General features: G+C 47.1%; 1 protein-coding gene across 1 annotated transcript in view; it reads right to left on the bottom strand.

Moving 5' to 3' along the window:
- The window catches only part of DYNLT1 (dynein light chain Tctex-type 1), a 69,701-nt gene that overhangs the window by 14,705 nt on the left and 29,165 nt on the right, over window positions 1-25,831 (bottom strand). The window contains exons 2-3 of the mRNA XM_063919733.1: window positions 10,962-11,003; window positions 10,701-10,824 (exon numbers count right to left, since the gene is read on the bottom strand). Of these exons, the coding sequence (XP_063775803.1) occupies window positions 10,701-10,824; window positions 10,962-11,003 (166 nt within the window). The remainder of the gene's footprint in view (window positions 1-10,700; window positions 10,825-10,961; window positions 11,004-25,831) is intronic.

Below are 25,831 nucleotides of genomic sequence, written 5' to 3' on the forward strand. Positions count from 1 at the left end.
CGCCTGGACAGGTACTAATTGGTTTGCCGGCCGTCTCATGTCGTCAACCGACCTTGCAGCGTGTTGACATTATCACGTAATTCCTTAAATAAGCCATCCATTCCGGTGTCGACTCCCTAGAGAGTGACATCACCATTACAGGCAATTGCTCCGCCTCCTCACCAACATCGTCCTCATACATGTCGACACACACGTACCGACACACAGCACACACACAGGGAATGCTCTGATAGAGGACAGGACCCCACTAGCCCTTTGGGGAGACAGAGGGAGAGTTTGCCAGCACACACCAAAAACGCTATAATTATACAGGGACAACCTTTATATAAGTGTTTTTCCCTTATAGCATTTTAATATATATAGTCATATCGCCAAATAAGTGCCCCCCCTCTCTGTTTTAACCCTGTTTCTGTAGTGCAGTGCAGGGGAGATCCTGGGAGCCTTCCCACCAGCATTTCTGTGAGGGAAAATGGCGCTGTGTGCGGAGGAGAATAGGCCCCGCCCCCTTTTCGGCGGGCTTCTTCTCCCGTTTTTCTGAGACCTGGCAGGGGTTAAATACATCCATATAGCCCCCAGGGGCTATATGTGATGTATTTTTAGCCAGAATAAGGTACTATCATTGCTGCCCAGGGCGCCCCCCCCAGCGCCCTGCACCCTCAGTGACCGCTGCTATGAAGTGTGCTGACAACAATGGCGCACAGCTGCAGATCTGTGCGCTACCTTATGAAGACTGAAAAGTCTTCTGCCGCCGGTTTCTGGACCTCTTCACTTTTCGGCATCTGCAAGGGGGTCGGCGGCGCGGCTCCGGGACGAACCCCAGGGTGAGACCTGTGTTCCGACTCCCTCTGGAGCTAATGGTGTCCAGTAGCCTAAGAAGCCAATCCATCCTGCACGCAGGTGAGTTCACTTCTCTCCCCTAAGTCCCTCGATGCAGGGAGCCTGTTGCCAGCAGGACTCACTGAAAATAAAAAACCTAACAAAACTTTTACTCTAAGCAGCTCTTTAGGAGAGCCACCTAGATTGCACCCTTCTCGGCCGGGCACAAAAACCTAACTGAGGCTTGGAGGAGGGTCATAGGGGGAGGAGCCAGTGCACACCACCTGATCCTAAAGCTTTTACTTTTGTGCCCTGTCTCCTGCGGAGCCGCTATTCCCCATGGTCCTGACGGAGTCCCCAGCATCCACTAGGACGTCAGAGAAAGTTGCATTCACTTTTTTCTGTGTACAGAGAAATGATTTTGGGGTCTCTGCCTCTGTGTCAAGTATATTTAAAACTTCTCTGAAAGCGTGAATAAGGTATTCAACCCCCTGCGCTGCATTAGTTACCTCGACCTCCCGCTGTTCTAAAATCTCCATGTCAGATTCTGAGAGTAAATCCTGTAACCCACATTTTTTGTGGTAACTGTTTAGTGGGGTTAGGGTTTTGTCTGGTCTCTGAATGTTCTCTAGCTAAATCAGAGACAGACTGTCGCAGCAGCTGCCTTAATTGTTTCGCAGCTTCCATTTCATTAGACATTGAGGCTATCATGGACTTAAAGGACGCCACACAAGGTGGTTCCTGTAAATGTCTCCCTGAGAGTGCGGACTACATTGCTCACATAATTAATATCTTCAAATATATAAAGGGGCATTACAAAGAGTTATCAGAGGAATTATTTATTAAAATAACTCTGTTTAGGACCCGTGGGCACTCACTGAGGCTGAAGGAGAGAAAATTCTGTACGCAACGGAGGAAAGGGTTCTTCACTGTTAGGGCAATAAGGATTTGGAATTCCCTGCCAGGGAAGGTGGTAATGGCGGACTCTGTAAATGCATTTAAAAAAGGATTGGATAAATTTCTGATTGAAAATGATATCCAAGGTTATAACATTTAAAATATTGACATTGATAATCCGGGTGTAACATGATTTATAGTTGTTGACTAGTCATAAAACATTACTTCAGCAGGTACATTATAATTAACTCAATTTAATTCAGAATACAGGTTGAACACGATGGGCATTTTGCCTCTATTCAACCTCAATTACTATGTTACTATGAACGAGTCTGTAGGGGATGCTGGCAACTTAGGGGGTCATTCAGAGTTGATCACTCGCTGCAGATTTTCGCAGCGATCAGGTGAAAAAACGGCATTTCTGCACATGCAAATGCCCCGCAATGCGCACACGCGACGTACAGGTACCAAGCTCTTTGTGGTTGTGCTCAGGTTCTAGCAAAGTTTTCCTTGGCACTGACAGGCGCATGAACATTGCCAGGAAGGAGGCATTTCTGGGTGTCAACTGACCGTTTTCACGGAGTGTTTGCAAAAACGCAGGCGTGTCTGAAAAAACGCAGGCGTGGCTGGGCGGGTGTATGACGTCAAATCCGGACACGAATAGGCTGAAGTGATCGCAAGCGCTGAGTAGGTTCAGAGCTACTCAGAAACTGCACAAACTGTTTTTGCAGAGCTCGGCTGCACATGCGTTTGCACCCCTGCTAAGCTAAAATACACTCCCCAGTGGGCGGCGGCATAGCGTTTGCACGGCTGCTAAAACTAGCTAGCGAGCGATCAACTCGGAATGACCCCCTTAGTGTGACATGTAGTGCACACAGCCCTCACAGACATGCTAACAGTCCACACACACCACACACAGGAAAACAAGAAAGCAAGTTTTACTCAGTGAGGCAGAGAGAAAGTGCCACAGAGATTGAGGAACCAGCACACCAGCCCAATACCAATATAGTCTATATGCTGGGCTTATAGTAATTACATAGAACTTTTACCAGCTGTATTTATGGTCGGAGCCTTTTTAAAAGGTCCCAGCTGCGGCTCTCCCCCCTTTTTAGCCCCCATACCGTACTTAGGTGTGAAGGGTGTCCCAAGAGGAGCAGAGTATGTCTGCTGTGCCGTTCTCCTCAAAAAATGGCTCCAGACGCCGCTGGTCCTGCACTGTGTGAAGCTCCACCCCCCGTAATGGCGCCAGAGCTCTTCATTAATCTTTATACTGGCTTACCCTCTTTCCATGTAAAAATGAAGGATTACTCCCTTTTTACCTCAGCTGTGAGTGTACATGGCGCGGGGGGCATGAGATCTCCCCCCAGAGAGACTCTATGCTCGCCCGCACTATGCCGCACTCAGAAGCGGGGGCCCGCTAACAGGGTTCCCGGTGTAACACTCACCTATCCTCGTTTCTTCAGGCTTAGGGGTGTGCGGCATGCTGCGGGAGGTGTTTAATAAAGCACAGTGCCCTGCGGTACACCGACCCTTCCAGAACAGGTTCTGTCAGCGGGGATCTGGTTCTGCGCCCACAGGAGGCCGGCTCCCCCCCATGGACCCACAATGCAGGTAACTGTTGCCCAAACAGTACCCAAATAAAAAATAGGATTTTGGTACTTACCAGGTAAATCCTTTTCTTTGAATCCATAGGGGGCACTGGAGTACTCTTGGGATATGGACGGCTTCCACAGGAAGTAGGCACTGAATAAATTAATTTTGGAACTATACCTCCCCTCCATATCCCTGAGTACCTCAGTGTTTTTTACTGAGCCGAACAGGAGCGATAGAGAGGTTGACAATGGAGCATTACATATAACATAACGGACAACAATAAAGTTGCCCCAACATTACTGACAACTAACCAGTTGACACCATAACTTGTTAATCTGAACCAGTCGGTGAAAGTGTGTTACCATAAGATCTATTGAACCTACCCCAAACCAGGTAAACTGCTCTGGGTGGGCGTCCAGTGCCCCCTATGGATTCAAAGAAAAGGATTTACCTGGTAAGTACCAAAATCCTATTTTCTTTTTCATCCACTAGGGGTCACTGGAGTACTCTTGGGACGTACCAAAGTTTCCCCCCCCGTGGGCGGGAGAGCTGTTTGGCACCTGTAACACTAGGCGGCCAAAGCTAGATGCTGATGCCGCAAACGTATCAAACTTGTAGAGGCGCACAAACGTGTGCACCGAAGACCATGTAGCCGCCCGGCAAAGCTGTGTCGTAGAAGCTCCACGACTCGCTGACCATGATGTTCCCACAGCACGTGTGGAATGAGCTGTTATTGATGTAGGCGGCTGTAACCTAGCATGAAGGTAAGCCTGACGTATGGTCACTTTAATCCAACTGGATAAGGTCTGCCTAGAAGCTGGCCAACCCATCTTGGCAGCATCAGAGAGAGCAAACAACGTATCAGTCTTACGAACGGTCGACGTTCGGGATACATAAATGCGTAATGCGCGTACCACATCCAACCTACCAGAGTCTCCTGTTAACATAGGAACTACTATTGGTTGATTGATGTGAAAAGATGACACTACCTTTGGTAGAAAAGCGGAATTCGCCCGGAATTCCGCTCTGTCATCATGAAACACTAAATACGGTGGTTTGCACGACAAAGCACCCAATCTGAAACACGCCTTGCTGACGCTAAGGCTAAAAGAAACATTATTTTCCCAAGTGAGAAATTTAATATCCACTTGTTGTAAGGGTTCATAATAAAAAGACTAAGAAATCTAAAAACCAGATTCAAGTCTTATGGCGCAGTAGGTAGAGTGAATGGAGGCTGAACTCTGAGGACACCCTGCATAAAAGGTGTGAACCGACGGCAATAGGGCCAATCTACTATGAAAATAAATGGACAACGCCGATATCCGCACTTTTAGTGTGGATAAACTCAGACCTCTATCTAACCTAGGCACGCCAAATTCTGTAATAATGAGCTGCCGTAACCGGCTTCCTAGCTCGTAACATGGATGGAATACCCGATTCTGGAATGCCCTCTCTTCTTAAGAGGGCTGTCTCAACAGCCACCCCGTCAAACGCGGCCGCGCTAAATCGGGTAAAAGGAACAGACCCTGCTGTAACAGGTCAGAACGTAGTGGGAGCGGCCAAAGACCGACTGCGAGTAGACCGCAGAAATCCGAGAACCAAGCTCTCCGAGGCCAAAGAGGCGCCACTAGTATAACTGTGACGGACTCTCCTTTGATCCGTTTTAGCCACAGAGGGAGCAGCGGAAACGGTGGAAATAGATACGCGAGACTGTATGGCCACGCGATTGTGAGAGCATCCACCGCCACTGCCTTTGGATCTCTCGTTCTGGACACGACCTAGGGCGTTTGATGATTGTGGCGAGATGCCATCAGGTCCACCTGCGGGTAACTCCACTTCTGGACCAGCATGTGAAATACTTCTGGATTTAATGCCCATTCTCCTGGATGAAAATTCAGACGGCTGAGATAATCCGCCTCCCAGTTGTCCACTCCCGGAATAACTACTGCCGACAATATCATTTGGTGATACTCGGCCCAATAGAGGATTCAATCTACAGATGTGACTACTTACATCTTTGCTTTTTTTTTTTATACAAATTTGGCACAACATGCAAAACACAGCTAAACTGTTTTTCATGAGAAGTGAGTGGATGAATTTTAAAAATTTTGTTTGCCATAAAATAATATGTATAAAGTAACATATTAAGGAAGCAAATTAAGAAAAAAACACAAGACATGACTAAATCTCTGAGTATATAGCATGCAAAACCGTGCCATACATGACGGGACACAGCAAAGATGCACGTGGACACATCTGTACCTCCCGCATTGCCATACGGCTTTTCGTTCCTCCTTGTTTGTTGATGTATGCGACTGCTGTCGCATTGTCTGACTGCACCTGAACAGCCTGAGCCTGCAGCCTGTGCACTGCTTGTCGTAGCGCATTGTAAATTGCCCGGAGTTCCAGGACATTTATAGACAGCAATCTTTCGTGATCCGCCCAGAGACCCTGGAGCTGATAATTTTGAACTACAGCTCCCCAACCTCTGAGACTTGCGTCTGCCGTGAGAATTATCCAATTCCAGGCACCGAACCGTTTCCCTGCGGTTAGATTCTGTACTTTGAGCCACCAGAGTAGAGACTCTCTGGCCCTTGGAGACAACCTCACTTCTGCAGTAAATCTGCAGATGCGAGCCCGACCACTGTGCGAACACATCCAATTGAAAAGGACGTGAGTGAAGTCCTCCGAACTGAAGCGCTTCGAAAGCCGCCACCAATGTCTAATAGGCGAATGCACAAGTGAACCGAGACTGTACGTGGCTTGAGCACTAATTGTACCAGATGACGAATGACCTGTACTTTCTGTTCGGGTATGTGAATTCTTTGAGTTACCGTATTGAGAATCATACCTAAGAATTGAAGTCGTTGAGACGGAATTATTCAGGAATTCGCATAGACAATGGTAGGAAATCAGATTTTCCTCCCCACTTGGTCTGCGATCTATCTCGTTTGGAATCCGACTCCGCCTGTTAGGAACGTAGCCAAAGTGGACGTTATGCGCTACTAGCGAAGCTGAAAACGCAAGAACCAATTGCCAACGTCCAAAGAAGCTGTAGGCAGCAAGAAGTGTAAGGTGGTCTTTATTTAGGGCAAACCTGAACTGGAATGCCCTGCCACTACAGCCTTGTTACCTCAAATCCTTACCAAAGCAGGGCGAAGCAACAGCCCTACTGCTGTGTAGGGTATACTCCGATATGTAGTAAAACACCCAATAAATGCAATTGTCTCTGATTGGAAATTGTTCAGCCTTCGCTGAGAACCTGACGTACTGGCCTGGTGCTATGAGGGCTGGCGGCAAATCGACCGCAACAATGTAACTGAAACTGTCTGTGCAGTCTTTACGCAGAGTACTAACCACTATACGATCACGGCAACTTAAACGAGCCAGGTAGGAGACGAACCTACAATCTTGTTATGCATAGTCAGATGCGTTATACATTGCGCCACTGGCCCAGATTCGTATTTGTCCGACACACTATGTGACCGACTTTGCAGCGAAGCTGCTTGTTTGATTATGCATAAATGCATATAGCAGAGGATAGTTTCAATCTGCCTACCTCTGGGTTATGGGCCCAGCATGCTTCCATTGCAGTACTCTGCTGCACATGTAAGTGCAAGAGATCATGTACTCCAACCAGTAAGTACACCACGGAAGTAACGTGTGTATAAACCTGCATTACCGTGCATGTGGTTACCAGCAATAGTGAATCTTCCTGTAGAGTCATGCTGTACAAAAACAATTAATAAATTAAACTCCTAACAACACCCCGCTCCTCCAGAGTCTAAGTGTTGTAGGGCAGCAACTTCCGAGAAAGAACCAGGAAGTAACATTAAAAGAAAAAGTTGTCCTACCATGGTTTTTTTTTTAAACACCTGTTAAACCAGGATCTGAACCAGTGTCATGCAAACACAATGTTCACTGTGGCCGGAAAGCCTAACCACTTGGCTACAGAGCCACCTGTAAAAACAATAAGCAAAGCTGCTGCGGTGTGGCCATGTTTGCAGTGCTCAACAGATACTGTTAATAAGCACTGAGTGCTGACCAATTATTCTTGCTTACTGCAAAATAGACTTTTAATGTCAGCATATTATATATATATATATATATATATATATATATATATATATACACATACACACACACATACACACATACAACAATGTATATTCACACATGTTCAGACTTTAATATATATATTCTATATATATATGCATACATACACACACACATATATATATATATATATATATATATACCCCTATACACATATCCTGATACACAGGTATAACACATTTTTACAAGTCTGAAACTAAATGTGACCTCGCACAGGCTTAAAACCTGAGATGACTGCTGCTTGACCACAGCTTAGTTAATGGGCCCTTTAGTGGCCGGCGCCGGGAGCGCGCTCTGGAGAGCTATCCTGACTGTAAAACCTATGGTAGGTTTATATTGATAGTGTAAGCCCAAACTGAGCTATTTTTAACAGTTTAAACTAGCATGTATTAGTATGCAATCTAGTTGGATCACCAGTTTCCCCCAGATGGCAAAACAGTATGCAACCCTGCTTAGCTTTCAAGCTCAGATGAGTTTGGGCGTATCCAGTGTGGTGTGGCTGTAGATTAAAAATACCTACAGCACCTTGTACTCCCAGGTGGCTAATCAGGCCCAACACTGCTTAGCTTCCAAAATCAGATGAGATTGGGCGTATCCAGTGTGGTGTGGCCAAGTGAATTAAGCCAAAGTTGCTGCAGGTGAGACCTGAACTCACACTGCTCCACAGATACTGTTTTATAAGCACCATGTGCTGACCAATTGTTATAACATATCTTACTTTACAACAATGAACAAAGCCAGTATTTGGCTGCCACAACCATGATTCAGATTTGCAGTCTTTAGGATAATATCATTATAAACAGTTATGATATAAATAATTATGTATATCCAAGTTTTAGACATGGCAGGGAAACTGCTTATTAGTAATTGCTGGTGTCTTACTCATGCAGACAGACAATACAAAAAAAACAAACCAAATACAAAGACAGACAACTTGCACGACTCAGTAAATAGCACTAAGGTGTCTCTATAAATATATATCTGGCCAAGTGCAGTGCACGCCAGCCATATGCCTGCTCCCAAATTCCCCTTAACACCCCTGCGCCTTCAATGGAGGAGAGATGTAACACAGGAAATTCTGGAAATACAACAGGAAACATGGTTAATCTTGTTTTAACAAAGACTTCATAGCCTTTTGTAATACATATGCAGCGCTGCTGTATTCCCTTATCAATAAGAGTTGAATCATGAGATTTTATCCAGTGACCCTGACATTTCTGTGTGCAGGGAACATCACTGTGGCAGCAAAGTTACTCACTAGGCTAAGAAACCTGCCTTTTGACTCTCATTTGTGTGTCCCCCCATGCTCCGTATACCGTTCTCTATACACGGAGCCGGGCTATGGTGGAGAGGGAGCCTGAAGCGGCATCGAGGGCCTGGGCCACACACACACAGTATCCCACACAGTGGGGCGGCAGCGTGAGCTGACCGCCCCGTTCAACATACCTGGACCCTGTGGTGAGGGCTATGACGGGGCTTCTCTGTAAGTTTCGTCCAGCCTTTACTGCAGGTTTTAGTCCTGCAGGTGGTAGTGAGGGAGCTCTTTTTAGAGAGGTCCGACACCCACAGCTGCTAAAGCAGCCTTCACTTATCCCGGACCCACGCCTATTGGAAGGGGGGAAGGGATGTGGTAAATCGTTGAAAAAAGAAAAAAACTTAGAAAAAAATCCAATGAAATGTGGACCTCTGTGGCAGCAAAGCCACAAGCCTACTAACTGTGTCGAGCACAGAAAAAACACTGAGGTACTCAGGGATATGGAGGGGAGGTATAGTTCCAAAATTAATTTATTCAGTGCCTACTTCCTGTGGAAGCCGTCCATATCCCAAGAGTACTCCAGTGACCCCTAGTGGATGAAAAAGAAATAAAGTTTAAATAAAATTGAAGAAAAAAATCCTATGGAGTCCAGAGTAGTGCTTCCGGCCCTGATGGCACATTTTTCTAAACTGAGCTGTGGGAGAGGCATAGAAGGGAGGGGCCAGCACACCCTGTTTGGAGAATTTAAGTGCCATGCCTCCTTTGGACCCCATCTATACCCCATCGTACTAAGTGAGCCCAGTATCCCTTATGGACGCAAGAGAAATGTTATATAAGGGCACTTTCACCAGTGACGGTATAACCTTTTTACAGCGATAAACTCTATAAATATTATAATAGAACTGCCACCTCTAATGTGAACAAGTCATCATAGCCCAACAGCCCACAATAAATCCCATATAAAATACTATCAAGTGCTATTTTGTGTAACTTATCTTCAGTGCTGCAAGTATGGCGGTACGGGGCAGTACTGCATACCGGTAAGAAATTGGGCTGGCGGTACTGCATACCGGCTGTCGACCACCTTGCTTGCAGCCACTGCTGTGTGCGAGGGGAGAAGAGCGCAGCGTGCGCATCTCTTCTGCCCCTCAGTGCTCAGTCCAGTTTTCGGCGACGTGCATCTCAAATCAGGTGCTGGTTCATTAGCCAATAGGAGTTTGCAGACTGGCAGCAGTGGCTCCTGATTGGCTGCCGTACCGCAAGCTCCTATTGGCTCACAAACCAGTGCCTGATTTGAGATACATGCCACTGCCGCCAGATACCAGACTGAAGGGCAGGAGAGGCACGCGCTGCGCTCTCCTCCCCTCAGAGACACACACAGCAGCAGCAACAGCAGCAGGCGGCAGCGGTGAGCAGTACTGTGGGGGCATGCGTGTACCTGGCACTGGGGGGACATATTTGGCACTGAGGGGACATAGGTGTATCTAGCACTGCATTATTGGGGGCATATGTGTATCTGGCACTGCACTATTGGGGCATAGGTTTATCTGTCCCCAATATGTGTATCACGCCCCCTTTTTTATTGGCCATGCCCCGCGCCCACAGTACCACTAAGAAATGTTTTCTACTTTAGCCACTGCTTATCTTTGCTAAATCAGCCTACTTTTAAAGTCAGCAACAGAATCACCATCCATGAAACATGTTACCATGGGGTCCAGTTCTCAATAAATATTGGTGGCTTATTCCCCGAAAACACAAACATTTAGAATCTCCCGAATGTATGACGGAGGGACCGGAATCCCTCTATTCCCACTGGCAGCCACAACCCCCAAGGTTTCTATGGGGAATGTGATGCTGTCAGACTTAACTTCCGGAATGTGAAGCATTCTGCAGTTTGGCCCCGCAGCTACCGCCATCTGAAGACAATCTATATAAAATATTTAGATTTAATTTGGTTTGTCCTGAGTGTTTTTGTGATTTATCTGCTGTTTACAATTAAGAAATAAGTGAAAAAAATGCATACCAATGTACTTGAATGGCTTGCCAAGCTTTGTAAGTTGGCTCAGTGTTTGCTCCACTACATTTGTAGTCCACTGGTTAACTTTACTGTGTTGATAAGCATTGCCACCAATGGCACTTTCGATAGACTAAAGAGAGAAAAAATACATTTCAAAGTAATATCCCAAGAAATGTTACAGAATATTTCTAATACATGTACTACAAATCTAGTACAACACATACTATGCTGTTACATTCATGTCAACAAAATGAAGTTAACTCTTACCTCTTTAATGATGTTGCTTACTTCATCTACAACAAAAGAGGACTGAAAAAGAATAAAAACAAAAACATTACTAACTAAAATGGGGGGGGGGGGGGGGGGAACATCCTGCTTTCACTTCTCCATGTCTGACTGCTCAAGAAATAAAAAGGAAAAAAATTAATTGAAATTGCCGTTTCATATTGAAAACACAATAAATTTTGATCAAATCCAAAACCAACACTACTGGAAATCCACAGTATACCTCATTTACTGCTGCCACAGAGCACACTGCCTGAGCGGACAGCAGTAGAGAAGGTAAAAACTGTGATGTACATTACACTAAGAGGAGAAAAAATAAGATTTTACTTACCGATAAATCTATTTCTCGGAGTCCGTAGTGGATGCTGGGGTTCCTGAAAGGACCATGGGGAATAGCGGCTCCGCAGGAGACAGGGCACAAAAAGTAAAGCTTTTTCAGATCAGGTGGTGTGCACTGGCTCCTCCCCCTATGACCCTCCTCCAGACTCCAGTTAGGTACTGTGCCCGGACGAGCGTACACAATAAGGGAGGATTTTGAATCCCGGGTAAGACTCATACCAGCCACACCAATCACACCGTACAACCTGTGATCTAAACCCAGTTAACAGTATGATAACAGCGGAGCCTCTGAAAGATGGCTTCCTTCAACAATAACCCGAATTAGTTAACAATAACTATGTACAATATATGCAGATAATCCGCACTTGGGATGGGCGCCCAGCATCCACTACGGACTCCGAGAAATAGATTTATCGGTAAGTAAAATCTTATTTTCTCTATCGTCCTAGTGGATGCTGGGGTTCCTGAAAGGACCATGGGGATTATACCAAAGCTCCCAAACGGGCGGGAGAGTGCGGATGACTCTGCAGCACCGAATGAGAGAACTCCAGGTCCTCCTTAGCCAGAGTATCAAATTTGTAAAATTTTACAAACGTGTTCTCCCCTGACCACGTAGCTGCTCGGCAAAGTTGTAATGCCGAGACCCCTCGGGCAGCCGCCCAAGATGAGCCCACCTTCCTTGTGGAGTGGGCCTTTACAGATTTAGGCTGTGGCAGGCCTGCCACAGAATGTGCAAGTTGGATTGTGCTACAGATCCAACGAGCAATCGTCTGCTTAGACGCAGGAGCACCCATCTTGTTGGGTGCATACAATATAAACAACGAGTCAGATTTTCTGACTCCAGCTGTCCTTGCAATATATATTTTTAATGCTCTGACAACGTCCAGTAACTTGGAGTCCTCCAAGTCACTTGTAGCCGCAGGCACTACAATAGGCTGGTTCAGATGAAATGCTGACACCACCTTAGGGAGAAAATGCGGACGAGTCCGCAGTTTTGCCCTGTCCGAATGGAAAATCAGATATGGGCTTTTGTAAGATAAAGCTGCCAATTCTGATACTCTCCTGGCAGAAGCCAGGGCTAGAAGCATGGTCACTTTCCAAGTGAGATATTTCAAATCCACCTTATTTAGTGGTTCAAACCAATGAGATTTTAGAAAGTCCAAAACCACATTGAGATCCCACGGTGCCACTGGAGGCACCACAGGAGGCTGTATATGCAGCACTCCCTTAACAAAGGTCTGGACTTCAGGGACTGAAGCCAATTCTTTTTGAAAGAAAATCGACAGGGCCGAAATTTGAACCTTAATAGATCCCAATTTGAGACCCATAGACAATCCTGATTGCAGGAAATGTAGGAATCGACCCAGTTGAAATTCCTCCGTCGGAGCACTCCGATCTTCGCACCACGCAACATATTTTCGCCAAATTCGGTGATAATGTTGCACGGTTACTTCCTTCCTTGCTTTAATCAAAGTAGGAATGACTTCTTCCGGCATGCCTTTTTCCTTTAGGATCCGGCGTTCAACCGCCATGCCGTCAAACGCAGCCGCGGTAAGTCTTGAAACAGACAGGGACCCTGCTGAAGCAAGTCCCTCCTTAGAGGTAGAGGCCACGGATCTTCCGTGATCATCTCTTGAAGTTCCGGGTACCAAGTCCTTCTTGGCCAATCCGGAACCACTAGTATCGTTCTTACGCCTCTTTGCCGTATAATTCTCAATACTTTTGGTATGAGAGGCAGAGGAGGAAACACATACACCGACTGGTACACCCAAGGCGTTACCAGCGCGTCCACAGCTATTGCCTGCGGATCTCTTGACCTGGCGCAATACCTGTCCAGTTTTTTGTTGAGGCGAGACGCCATCATGTCCACCATTGGTCTTTCCCAACGGGTTACCAGCATGTGGAAGACTTCTGGATGAAGTCCCCACTCTCCCGGGTGAAGATCGTGTCTGCTGAGGAAGTCTGCTTCCCAGTTGTCCACTCCCGGGATGAACACTGCTGACAGTGCTATCACATGATTCTCTGCCCAGCGAAGAATCCTTGCAGCTTCTGCCATTGCACTCCTGCTTCTTGTGCCGCCCTGTCTGTTCACATGGGCGACTGCCGTGATGTTGTCCGACTGGATCAACACCGGTTTTCCCTGAAGCAGAGGTTCTGCCTGGCTTAGAGCATTGTATATTGCTCTTAGTTCCAGAATGTTTATGTGAAGAGACGTTTCCAGGCTCGTCCATACTCCCTGGAAGTTTCTTCCTTGTGTGACTGCTCCCCAGCCTCTCAGGCTGGCGTCCGTGGTCACCAGGATCCAATCCTGTATGCCGAATCTGCGGCCCTCCAATAGATGAGGACTCTGCAACCACCACAGAAGAGACACCCTTGTCCTTGGAGACAGGGTTATCCGTAGGTGCATCTGAAGATGCGACCCTGACCATTTGTCCAACAGATCCCTTTGGAAAATTCTTGCGTGGAATCTGCCGAATGGAATTGCTTCGTAAGAAGCCACCATTTTTCCCAGGACTCTTGTGCATTGATGTACAGACACCTTTCCTGGTTTTAGGAGGTTCCTGACAAGCTCGGATAACTCCTTGGCTTTTTCCTCCGGGAGAAAAACCTTTTTCTGAACCGTGTCCAGAATCATCCCTAGGAACAGCAGACGAGTTGTCGGCATTAACTGGGATTTTGGAATATTCAGAATCCACCCGTGCTGTTTTAGCACTTCTTGAGACAGTGCTAATCCCATCTCTAGCTGTTCTCTGGACCTCGCCCTTATTAGGAGATCGTCCAAGTATGGGATAATTAATATGCCTTTTCTTCGAAGAAGAATCATCATCTCGGCCATTACCTTTGTAAAGATCCGAGGTGCCGTGGACAATCCGAACGGCAGCGTCTGAAACTGATAGTGACAGTTTTGTACAACGAACCTGAGGTACCCCTGGTGTGAGGGGTAAATTGGAACGTGGAGATACGCATCCTTGATGTCCAAGGATACCATAAAGTCCCCCTCTTCCAGGTTCGCTATCACTGCTCTGAGTGACTCCATCTTGAACTTGAACTTCTTTATGTACAGGTTCAAGGACTTCAGATTTAGAATAGGCCTTACCGAGCCATCCGGCTTCGGTACCACAAAAAGAGTGGAATAATACCCCTTCCCTTGTTGTAGAAGAGGTACCTTGACTATCACCTGCTGAGAGTACAGCTTGTGAATGGCTTCCAAAACCGTCTCCCTTTCGGAGGGGGACGTTGGTAAAGCAGACTTCAGGAAACGGCGAGGTGGATCTGTCTCTAATTCCAACCTGTACCCTTGAGATATTATCTGCAGGATCCAGGGATCTACCTGCGAGTGAGCCCACTGCGCGCTGTAATTTTTGAGACGACCGCCCACCGTCCCCGAGTCCGCTTGAGAAGCCCCAGCGTCATGCTGAGGCTTTTGTAGAAGCCGGGGAGGGCTTCTGTTCCTGGGAAGGAGCTGCGTGTTGCTGTCTCTTCCCTCGACCTCTGCCTCGTGGCAGATATGAATAGCCCTTTGCTCTCTTATTTTTAAAGGAACGAAAGGGCTGCGGTTGAAAAGTCGGTGCCTTTTTCTGTTGGGGAGTGACTTGAGGTAGAAAGGTGGATTTCCCGGCTGTAGCCGTGGCCACCAAATCTGATAGACCGACTCCAAATAACTCCTCCCCTTTATACGGCAAAACTTCCATATGCCGTTTTGAATCCGCATCGCCTGTCCACTGTCGCGTCCATAAAGCTCTTCTGGCCGAAATGGACATAGCACTTACCCGTGATGCCAGTGTGCAGATATCCCTCTGTGCATCACGCATATAAAGAAATGCATCCTTTATTTGTTCTAACGACAGTAAAATATTGTCCCTGTCCAGGGTATCAATATTTTCCATCAGGGACTCTGACCAAACTACCCCAGCACTGCCCATCCAGGCAGTCGCTACAGCTGGTCGTAGTATAACACCTGCATGTGTGTATATACTTTTTTGGATATTTTCCATCCTCCTATCTGATGGATCTTTAAGTGCGGCCGTCTCAGGAGAGGGTAACGCCACTTGTTTAGATAAGCGTGTTAGCGCCTTGTCCACCCTAGGAGGTGTTTCCCAGCGCTCCCTAACCTCTGGCGGGAAAGGGTATAATGCCAATAATTTCTTTGAAATTATCAGCTTTTTATCAGGGGCAACCCACGCTTCATTACACACGTCATTTAATTCTTCTGATTCAGGAAAAACTATAGGTAGTTTTTTCATACCCCACATAATACCCTGTTTAGTGGTACCTGTAGTATCAGCTAAATGTAACGCCTCCTTCATTGCCAAAATCATATAACGTGTGGCCCTACTGGAAAATACGGTTGAATCGTCACCGTCACCACTGGAGTCAGTGCCTGCGTCTGGGTCTGTGTCGACCGACTGAGGCAAAGGGCGTTTCACAGCCCCTGACGGTGTTTGAGTCGCCTGGACAGGCACTAATTGATTGTCCGGCCGCCTCATGTCGTCAAACGACTGCTTTAGCGTGTTGACACTATCCCGTAGTTCCATAAATAAAGGCATCCATTCTGGTGTCGACTCCCTAGGGGGTGACATCCTCATATTTGGCAATTGCTCCGCCTCCACACCCATATCGTCCTCATACATGTCGACACACACGTACCGACACACAGCAGACACACAGGGAATGCTCCTAACGAAGACAGGACCCACTAGCCCTTTGGGGAGACAGAGGGAGAGTTTGCCAGCACACACCAAAAGCGCTATATATATATCAGGGATAGCCTTATAATAAGTGCTCCCTTATAGCTGCTTTGTTATATCAAAATATCGCCATAAATTTGCCCCCCCCCTCTCTGTTTTACCCTGTTTCTGTAGTGCAGTGCAGGGGAGAGACTTGGGAGCCGTCCTGACCAGCGGAGCTGTGAGAGGAAATGGCGCCGTGTGCTGAGGAGATAGGCCCCGCCCCTTTTCTGGCGGGCTCGTCTCCCGCTATTTAGAAAAATCAGGCAGGGGTTAAATATCTCCATATAGCCTCTAGGGGCTATATGTGAGGTATTTTTAGCCTTTATAGGTATTCATTTGCCTCCCAGGGCGCCCCCCTCCCAGCGCCCTGCACCCTCAGTGACTGCCGTGTGAAGTGTGCTGAGAGGAAAATGGCGCACAGCTGCAGTGCAGTGCGCTACCTTTAGAAGACTGCAGGAGTCTTCAGCCGCCGATTCTGGACCTCTTCTGACTTCAGCATCTGCAAGGGGGCCGGCGGCGCGGCTCCGGTGACCATCCAGGCTGTACCTGTGATCGTCCCTCTGGAGCTTGATGTCCAGTAGCCAAGAAGCCAATCCATCCTGCACGCAGGTGAGTTGACTCCTTCTCCCCTCAGTCCCTCGCTGCAGTGATCCTGTTGCCAGCAGGAATCACTGTAAAATAAAAAACCTAGCTAAACTTTTTCTAAGCAGCTCTTTAGGAGAGCCACCTAGATTGCACCCTTCTCGGCCGGGCACAAAAATCTAACTGGAGTCTGGAGGAGGGTCATAGGGGGAGGAGCCAGTGCACACCACCTGATCTGAAAAAGCTTTACTTTTTGTGCCCTGTCTCCTGCGGAGCCGCTATTCCCCATGGTCCTTTCAGGAACCCCAGCATCCACTAGGACGATAGAGAAATTTAATAGTCTATGAAATGCAATCAAATCAGCTAATTCAGCAGGAGAGGGGTAGGTGGATAATTGAGTGAATTTGGAACCATATTAAGGATTATCTGCACTACACCTGTAAATCCTTGCAATGACGCCAAAAAGATTACTTCCTACGTCATATCAGAACAGGACTGAAATATACTTTTGCTGTATGCAGGAACACTTTTTATTTGCTGTTCTAGGAATTGTCATTTTTTTTGTTGAACTGACATTTTTTGAAGGTCATAAATGTGGGAAGTAGTTAAGATACTGCTGCTTGGGATCCCGGCGATCACAATGCAGACACCGGAATCTCGCCAATCGGTACAATGTCCACGACACCCATAGAGGGACAAAATAACCTGTAGCGAGCCACCGCGCCAGCAGCGTAGCGAGGGCAGCGAGCCTGCAAGGGGCTTTCTATCGCTCGCCCCGCAGTAGCCAGCAGTAATTTACACTGAGCCCATAAATGGTGCTATGAGTATTTTCAGTAAACAAGTAAGTTACCAAGTTTATTTGATCACAGATGCTGCATAAAGTATATAACAAAACTATGCTGATTTCATGGCAAATTTAATAGGGAATATAATTATTTCAGGCGGGTCATACACACGGAAGAGGTCTGTATACAATCGCAGGCAGTACAGAAAGTCTTGTACATTCTAATGAGTGAATTACAGTACTTAATGTGTGGTAAAATAGCCACAATATGGAGCAATTTAATAACACAACCTTTTGGTACCTCGGGGCCAGCAACATCCCTATTTTTCCTCGCGCATTACAGAGGTGTGCAAATAAACCAACAATGTCGCAAATGCCATGTAAGTACATATGTGTGTGCAACAGAGCATAGCAGCAATGCTTGGCAGCACACGCCACCAAAATGAATTTCCCCTATGTCAGTGGTTCCCAAACTTTTTTGAATCCCGATGCCCTAGAGCAGAGGTGGCCAAAAGGTAGATCGCGACCTACCGGTAGCTCGCGGGTAGATCACGATAGACTTAACAGAAAATAAGAATTTACTTACCGATAATTCTATTTCTCATAGTCCGTAGTGGATGCTGGGGACTCCGAAAGGACCATGGGGAATAGCGGCTCCGCAGGAGACTGGGCACATCTAAAGAAAGCTTTAGGACTAACTGGTGTGCACTGGCTCCTCCCCCTATGACCCTCCTCCAAGCCTCAGTTAGGATACTGTGCTCGGACGAGCGTACACAATAAGGAAGGATTTTGAATCCCGGGTAAGACTCATACCAGCCACACCAATCACACCGTACAACTTGTGATCTGAACCCAGTTAACAGCATGATAACAGAAGGAGCCTCTGAAAAGATGGCTCACAACAACAATAACCCGATTTTTGTAACAATAACTATGTACAAGTAATGCAGACAATCCGCACTTGGGATGGGCGCCCAGCATCCACTACGGACTATGAGAAATAGAATTATCGGTAAGTAAATTCTTATTTTCTCTAACGTCCTAGTGGATGCTGGGGACTCCGAAAGGACCATGGGGATTATACCAAAGCTCCCAAACGGGCGGGAGAGTGCGGATGACTCTGCAGCACCGAATGAGAGAACTCCAGGTCCTCCTCAGCCAGGGTATCAAATTTGTAGAATTTAGCAAACGTGTTTGCCCCTGACCAAGTAGCTGCTCGGCAAAGTTGTAAAGCCGAGACCCCTCGGGCAGCCGCCCAAGATGAGCCCACTTTCCGTGTGGAATGGGCTTTTACAGATTTTGGCTGTGGCAGGCCTGCCACAGAATGTGCAAGCTGAATTGTACTACAAATCCAACGAGCAATCGTCTGCTTAGAAGCAGGAGCACCCAGCTTGTTGGGTGCATACAGGATAAACAGCGAGTCAGATTTTCTGACTCCAGCCGTCCTGGAAACATATTTTCAGGGCCCTGACAACATCCAGCAACTTGGATTCCTCCAAGTCCCTAGTAGCCGCAGGCACCACAATAGGTTGGTTCAGGTGAAAACGCTGGAACCACCTTAGGGAGAAACTGAGGACGAGTACTCAATTCCCCCTGTCCGAATGGAAAATCAGATAAGGGCTTTTACAGGATAAAGCCGCCAATTCTGACACGCGCCTGGCCCAGGCCAGGGCCAACAGCATGACCACTTTCCATGTGAGATATTTTAACTCCACAGATTTAAGTGGTTCAAACCAATGTGACTTTTGGAACCCAAACTACATTGAGATCCCAAATTGCCACTGGAGGCACAAAAGGAGGCTGTATATGCAGTACCCCTTTTACAAACGTCTAAACTTCAGGGACTGAAGCTAGTTCTTTTTTGGAAGAAAATTGACAGGGCCGAAATCTGAACCTTAATGGACCCCAATTTCAGGCCCATAGACTCTCCTGTTTGCAGGAAATGTAGGAATCGACCCAGTTGAATTTCCTCCGTCGGGCCTTACTGGCCTCGCACTACGCAACATATTTTCGCCAATTGCGGTGATAATGTTTTTGCGGTTACATCCTTCCTGGCTTTGATCAGGATAGGGATGACTTCATCCGGAAGGCCTTTTTTCCTTCAGGATCCGGTGTTCAACCGCCATGCCGTCAAACGCAGCCGCGGTAAGTCTTGGAACAGACAGGGTCCTTGCTGGAGCAGGTCCCTTCTTAGAGGTAGAGGCCACGGATCCTCCGTGAGCCTCTCTTGAAGTTCCGGTTACCAAGTCCTTCTTGGCCAATCCGGAGCCACGAATATAGTGCTTTCTCCTCTCCATCTTATCAATCTCAGTACCTTGGGTATGAGAGGCAGAGGAGGGAACACATACACTGACTGGTACACCCACTGTGTTACCAGAGCGTCTACAACTATTGCCTGAGGGTCTCTTGACCTGGCGCAATACCTGTCGAGTTTTTTAATCATGTGGACGACTTCTGGGTGAAGTCCCCACTCTCCCGGGTGGAGGTCGTGCTGAGGAAGTCTGCTTCCCAGTTGTCCACTCCCGGAATGAATACTGTTGACAGTGCTATCACATGATTTTCCGCCCAGCGAAGAATCCTTGCAGCTTCTGCCATTGCCCTCCTGCTTCTTGTGCCACCCTGTCTGTTTACGTGGGTGACTGCCATGATGTTGTCCGACTGGATCAACACCGGCTGACCTTGAAGCAGAGGTCTCGCTAAGCTTAGAGCATTGTAAATGGCCCTTAGCTTCAGGATATTTATGTGAAGTGATGCATCCAGGCTTGACCCTAAGCCCTGGATATTCCTTCCCTGTGTGACTGCTCCCCAGCCTCGCAGGCTGGCATCCGTGGTCACCAGGACCCAGTCCTGAATGCCGAATCTGCGGCCCTCTAGAAGATGAGCACTCTGCAACCACTACAGGATGGATACCCTTGTCCTTAGCTCGGATAACTCCCTGGCTTTCTCTTCCGGGAGAAACACCTTTTTTCTGGACTGTGTCCAGGATCATCCCTAGGAAACAGAAGACAAGTCGTCGGAACCAGCTGCGATTTTGGAATATTGAGAATCCAATCGTGCTGCCGCAACACTACCTGAGATAGTGCTACACCGACCTCCAACTGTTCCCTGGATCTTACCAGTATCAGGGAATCGTCCAAGTAAGGGATAACTAAAATTCCCTTCCTTCGAAGGGATATCATTTCGTCCATTACCTTGGTAAAGACCCGGGGTGCCGTGGACCATCCCTACGGCAGCGTCTGAACTGATAGTGACAGTTCTGTACCATAACCTGAGGTACCCTTGGTGAGAAGGGTAAATTTTGACATGAAGGTAAGCATCCTTGATGTCCCGAGACATCATGTAGTCCCCTTCTTCCAGGTTCGCAATCACTGCTCTGAGTGACTCAATCTTGAATTTGAACCTCTGTATGTAAGTGTTCAAAGATTTTAGATTTAGAATCGGTCTCACCGAGCCGTCTGGCTTCTGTACCACAATAGTGTGGAATAATACCCCGTTCCCTGTTGCAGGAGGGGTACCTCGATTATCACCTGCTGGGAATACAGCTTGTGAATGGCTTCCAAAACTGCCTCCCTGTCAGAAGGAGACGTCGGTAAAGCCGACTTTTGGAAACGGCGAGGGGGAGACGTCTCGAATTCCAATATGTACCCCTGAGATATTACCTGAAGGATCCAGGGGTCTACTTGCGAGTGAGCCCACTGCGCACTGAAATTCATTGAGAACGGGCCCCCACCGTGCCTGGGAACTGGCTGATCTCTACAGCCTTTTTCCTCTCCCTCTGTCACGAGCAGAAAAGAGGAACCTTTTGTCCGCTTGCCAAAAAAGGACTGCGCCTGATAATACGGCGTCTTATTTTGAGAGGCGACCTGGGGTACAAACGTGGATTTCCCAGCTGTTGCCGTGGCCACCAGGTCTAAAAGACCGACCCCAAATGTCCCCTTTCAAAGGCAATACTTCCAAATGCCGTTTGGAAACCGCATCACCTGACCATTTTACTGGTAGACTTGGACAACGCACTTATACTTGATGCCAGTCGGCAATTATTCCGCTGTGCATCATGCATATATAGAAATGCATCTTTTAAATGCTCTATAGGCAATAATATACTATCCTTATCTAGGATATCAATATTTCCAGTCAGGGAATCAGACCATGCCAACCCAGCACTGCACCTCCAGGCTGAGGCGATAGCTGGTCGCAGTATAACACCAGTATGTGTGTAAATACCTTTTTGGATACCCTCCTGCTTTCTATCAGCAGGATCCTTAAGGGCGGCCATCTCATGAGAGGGTAGAGCCCTTGTTCTTACAAGCGTGTGAGCGCCTTATCCCCCCTAGGGGGTGTTTCCCAACGCACCCTAACCTCTGGCGGGAAAGGGTATGCAGCCAATACTTTTTAAGAAATTTGTTATCGGGGGGAAACCCACGCATCATCACACACCTCATTTTATTTCTCAGATTCAGGAAAACTACAGGTAGTTTTTCCCTCACCGAACATAATACCCCTTTTTGGTGGTACTCGTATTATCGGAAATGTATAAAAACATTTTCCATTGTCTCAATTATGTAACGTGTGGCCCTACTGGAAATCACGGTTGTCTCTTCACCGTCGACACAGGAGTCAGTATCCGTGTCGGCGTCTGTATCTGCCATCTGAGGTAACGGCCGCTTTAGAGCCCCTGACGGCCTATGAGACGTCTGGACAGGCACAAGCTGAGTAGCCGGCTGTCTCATGTCAACCACTGTTTTTTTATATAGAGCTGACACTGTCACGTAATTTTCAACAGTACATCCACTCAGGTGTCGACCCCCTAGGGGGTGACATCACTGTTACAGACACTCTGCTCCGTCTCCACATCATTTTTCTCCTCATACATGTCGACACAAACGTACCGACACACAGCACACACACAGGGAATGCTCTGATAGAGGACAGGACCCCACTAGCCCTTTGGGGAGACAGAGGGAGAGTATGCCAGCACACACCAGAGCGCTATATATATACAGGGATAACCTTATATAAGTGTTTTTCCCCTTATAGCTGCTGTATGTTTTAATACTGCGCCTAATTAGTGCCCCCCTCTCTTTTTTCTGTAGTGTAGTGACTGCAGGGAAGAGCAGGGAGCTTCCCTCCAACTGAGCTGTGAGGGAAAATGGCGCCAGTGTGCTGAGGAGATAGGCTCCGCCCCCTTTACGGCGGCCTTATCTCCCGGTTTTTTGTATATTCTGGCAGGGGTTAAATGCATCCATATAGCCCAGGAGCTATATGTGATGTATTTTTTGCCATGTAAGGTATGTTTTATTGCGTCTCAGGGCGCCCCCCCCAGCGCCCTGCACCCTCAGTGACCGGAGTGTGAAGTGTGCTGAGAGCAATGGCGCACAGCTGCAGTGCTGTGCGCTACCTTATGAAGACAGGAAAGTCTTCTGCCGCCGATTTATGGACCTCTTCTTGCTTCAGCATCTGTAAGGGGGCCGGCGGCGCGGCTCCGGGACCCATCCATGGCTGGGCCTGTGATCGTCCCTCTGGAGCTAATGTCCAGTAGCCAAGAAGCCCAATCCACTCTGCACGCAGGTGAGTTCGCTTCTTCTCCCCTTAGTCCCTCGATGCAGTGAGCCTGTTGCCAGCAGGTCTCACTGAAAATAACAAACCTAAACTAAAACTTTCACTAAGAAGCTCAGGAGAGCCCCTAGTGTGCACCCTTCTCGTCGGGCACAGAAATCTAACTGAGGCTTGGAGGAGGGTCATAGGGGGAGGAGCCAGTGCACACCAGTTAGTCCTAAAGCTTTCTTTAGATGTGCCCAGTCTCCTGCGGAGCCGCTATTCCCCAGGGTCCTTTCGGAGTCCCCAGCATCCACTAGGACGTTAGAGAAAATAACTGTAAGGAGCCTGCCGCTGCTGCTTCTCTTCACACTCCCACGGATGCAGTGTGCGGGTGACGTAATGATGTCACCCACGATGTGAGGAGCCTGGGAATTAGTTGGATCCAGTTTGATCCAGCTGTCGGTGGCGACAACAGGAGAAGCAGCCAGTGGCAGGCCATGCAGCATGAAAGCGGGAGCCGTGACTGCGGGGAGAGGGAGGACTGAAGCTAGGCAGCGTGACAACTTGTCAGGTAAGTTCTGCAAAGGGGGGGGGGGGGGGTTCTTCACAAGGGGAGGGACGAGCTGCAAAGGGGCGGGGGGTCTGCACAGAGCATGGTATCTTCACAAAGGGTTTTTTGTACACAAGGGCGGATCTTCAAAGGGTGGAGGATTTATACAGAGAGGATTACTGTACAGGGGGCTATTATGCAGGGGAGTGGAAGGAGGGTATCTGCAAAAGGGGGGATTTGTAAAGAGGGGGTTATTTGATGTCATTCTTAGTGCTATTTTTAAATGTATGCATTATTATTGGTGCTGTTATTTGATGGCATCATTATTAATGCTATTTTTAAATGTGAGCGTTACTATTGGTGTTATTTGACGCCGGTAGATCACCGGTAAGTAAGTGGACAAAAAGCAGATCTCAGGTCCCAAAAGTCTGGCCACCCCTGCCCTAGAGCATCAGAATTTTTTTCACAGCTCCCCTAGGCCAAGGGTTTCTTATTGCAAAATTCAGAAATAATATGAAAATTAAGTAAATTGTGGTATAGGTTATCCTTAGGTTCAGTTATGTGGTGAGGGACAGGATTTGCTTTTGTTTGTCCACATATATTATCATTGGAAGCCACAAGCACTGGTCTTGGCTATTACATGGACCATAAATAATTTAAATTGTTACGGGATAACCAACCCCGAGCGCTTAAACGGGTCACTTTTTGCTCAATTCAGTTTGACACCGCCAGGGGGTGGAGCTGAAATGCAGGCACCGACTGCTGATCTCGGTCAAACGGAGCAACAATTGAATAGCTTCGTTGGGTGTCATCTACTGGCTGCTAGTGAAAAAACTACGTGTTAAAAACCAGCCATAAATCTAGTTGTTCAGACTGAATATCCAGATGACAGCAGAAACATCACTGTGAGATCAAAAAAAGTTAATTGATAATACCATTCATTTCAAAGGAATCTAAATCAGTATGTTATTACCCTAATTTGTTATCTTGAATTTAATTAGCCACAGTGTGATACAGTGACTGATGCTCTAGGATAAAAATCGTGGAAAGCCATTTTTTGCGAAAAATTAATGGCCACAATTCAATTTCCCCCTTAATGTGCTTATTCTTTTATTGAATGTAGTATTCTACTACTTAGCAAAACAGTTAAATCTGCACCTTAGCAACTGTAAACAAAGACTATACACTGCGTGTGCAGGTTTGTATTAGTATCAGTTTATCAGAATTAACAGCAGAGGATGTAATACATACTGTAATTATATATGCTCTAAAGGTTGTGATAGCAGGATGAATAAACCGGAATATAAAAATAATAATTTTCTGCATTATTTTATGCATTTCTGCTATGTACTGCTAGCCTTATGGGCCCTACACATTAGGCGATAACACTGAACGATATGAACGTTCTCGTTCATTAATGGGGGATAAGTGAAGAAACTTCACTACCCCCACCAACCCCCCCCCCCCCCCCCTCCCCGCCACCGAGTCACCCGTCGGTCGTATCCGCGGTCGGGCAGCTCGGCGGCGGATCGCCAAGTGTGTAGGGGGCATAATGCAGGAGATTTCTGCTAAATCTCCTGCGGGCTAGTTACCACTGCAGATGGCAGTTCTGATTATTATCAATGGGGACTAATATCTGATCCATATGTACCACATTATGGCCACATTAGTTTGCACCATCTTCAGATGGAAAAAAAACATAGAAAATGCAGATGCAGACTCTATAGTACTAAGCACTGCTAATCAGAATAATTACACTAAACTGCAATTTAGCAGAGGAAAATTGAGGCGCTTAGCATAATTTATGGCCACAAATATAAGTGCCCATCAACTGCAGCCAGGTAACCTCATCTGGTGGGTCTCTAAGACTAATGGTGCCCACACAGGGTGAGATTTGTGCTAGCTGCGTTTTGAGCCTATACAATGTGTGCTACACTATTTGGACTAAGTGATATGCGATTTGGAGTGTACACGCGGTGCGATTTGAACTACACCCGATTTTGACTACACTACAATATAAATTAAAATAGTGGACTGGTTGCGATGTAGTACAAAAATACCTGCATGCACATACTATTCTGCCTTGCGATATTGACTACGCGGGAGCGTGCATCACAAGGGAAAATAAACACTGTGCAATTTGAACTAGACACAATGCGATTTAAACTAAAAAGATCAAATCGTATGCGATAATCGCACAGTTTGTGGGCACCATAAGATTTAAGTCCAGGACACGAGACCCCCTGGTCAGCACTTACAGTATGCAAAGTACCTAAATTTTGGTCTATGTTAATTGCAGTTTATAACAACTAATCTGATTAGCAGTGCT

The sequence above is a fragment of the Pseudophryne corroboree genome, chromosome 4, assembly GCF_028390025.1.
Source record: "Pseudophryne corroboree isolate aPseCor3 chromosome 4, aPseCor3.hap2, whole genome shotgun sequence".
Taxonomy (NCBI): Eukaryota; Metazoa; Chordata; class Amphibia; order Anura; family Myobatrachidae; genus Pseudophryne; species Pseudophryne corroboree.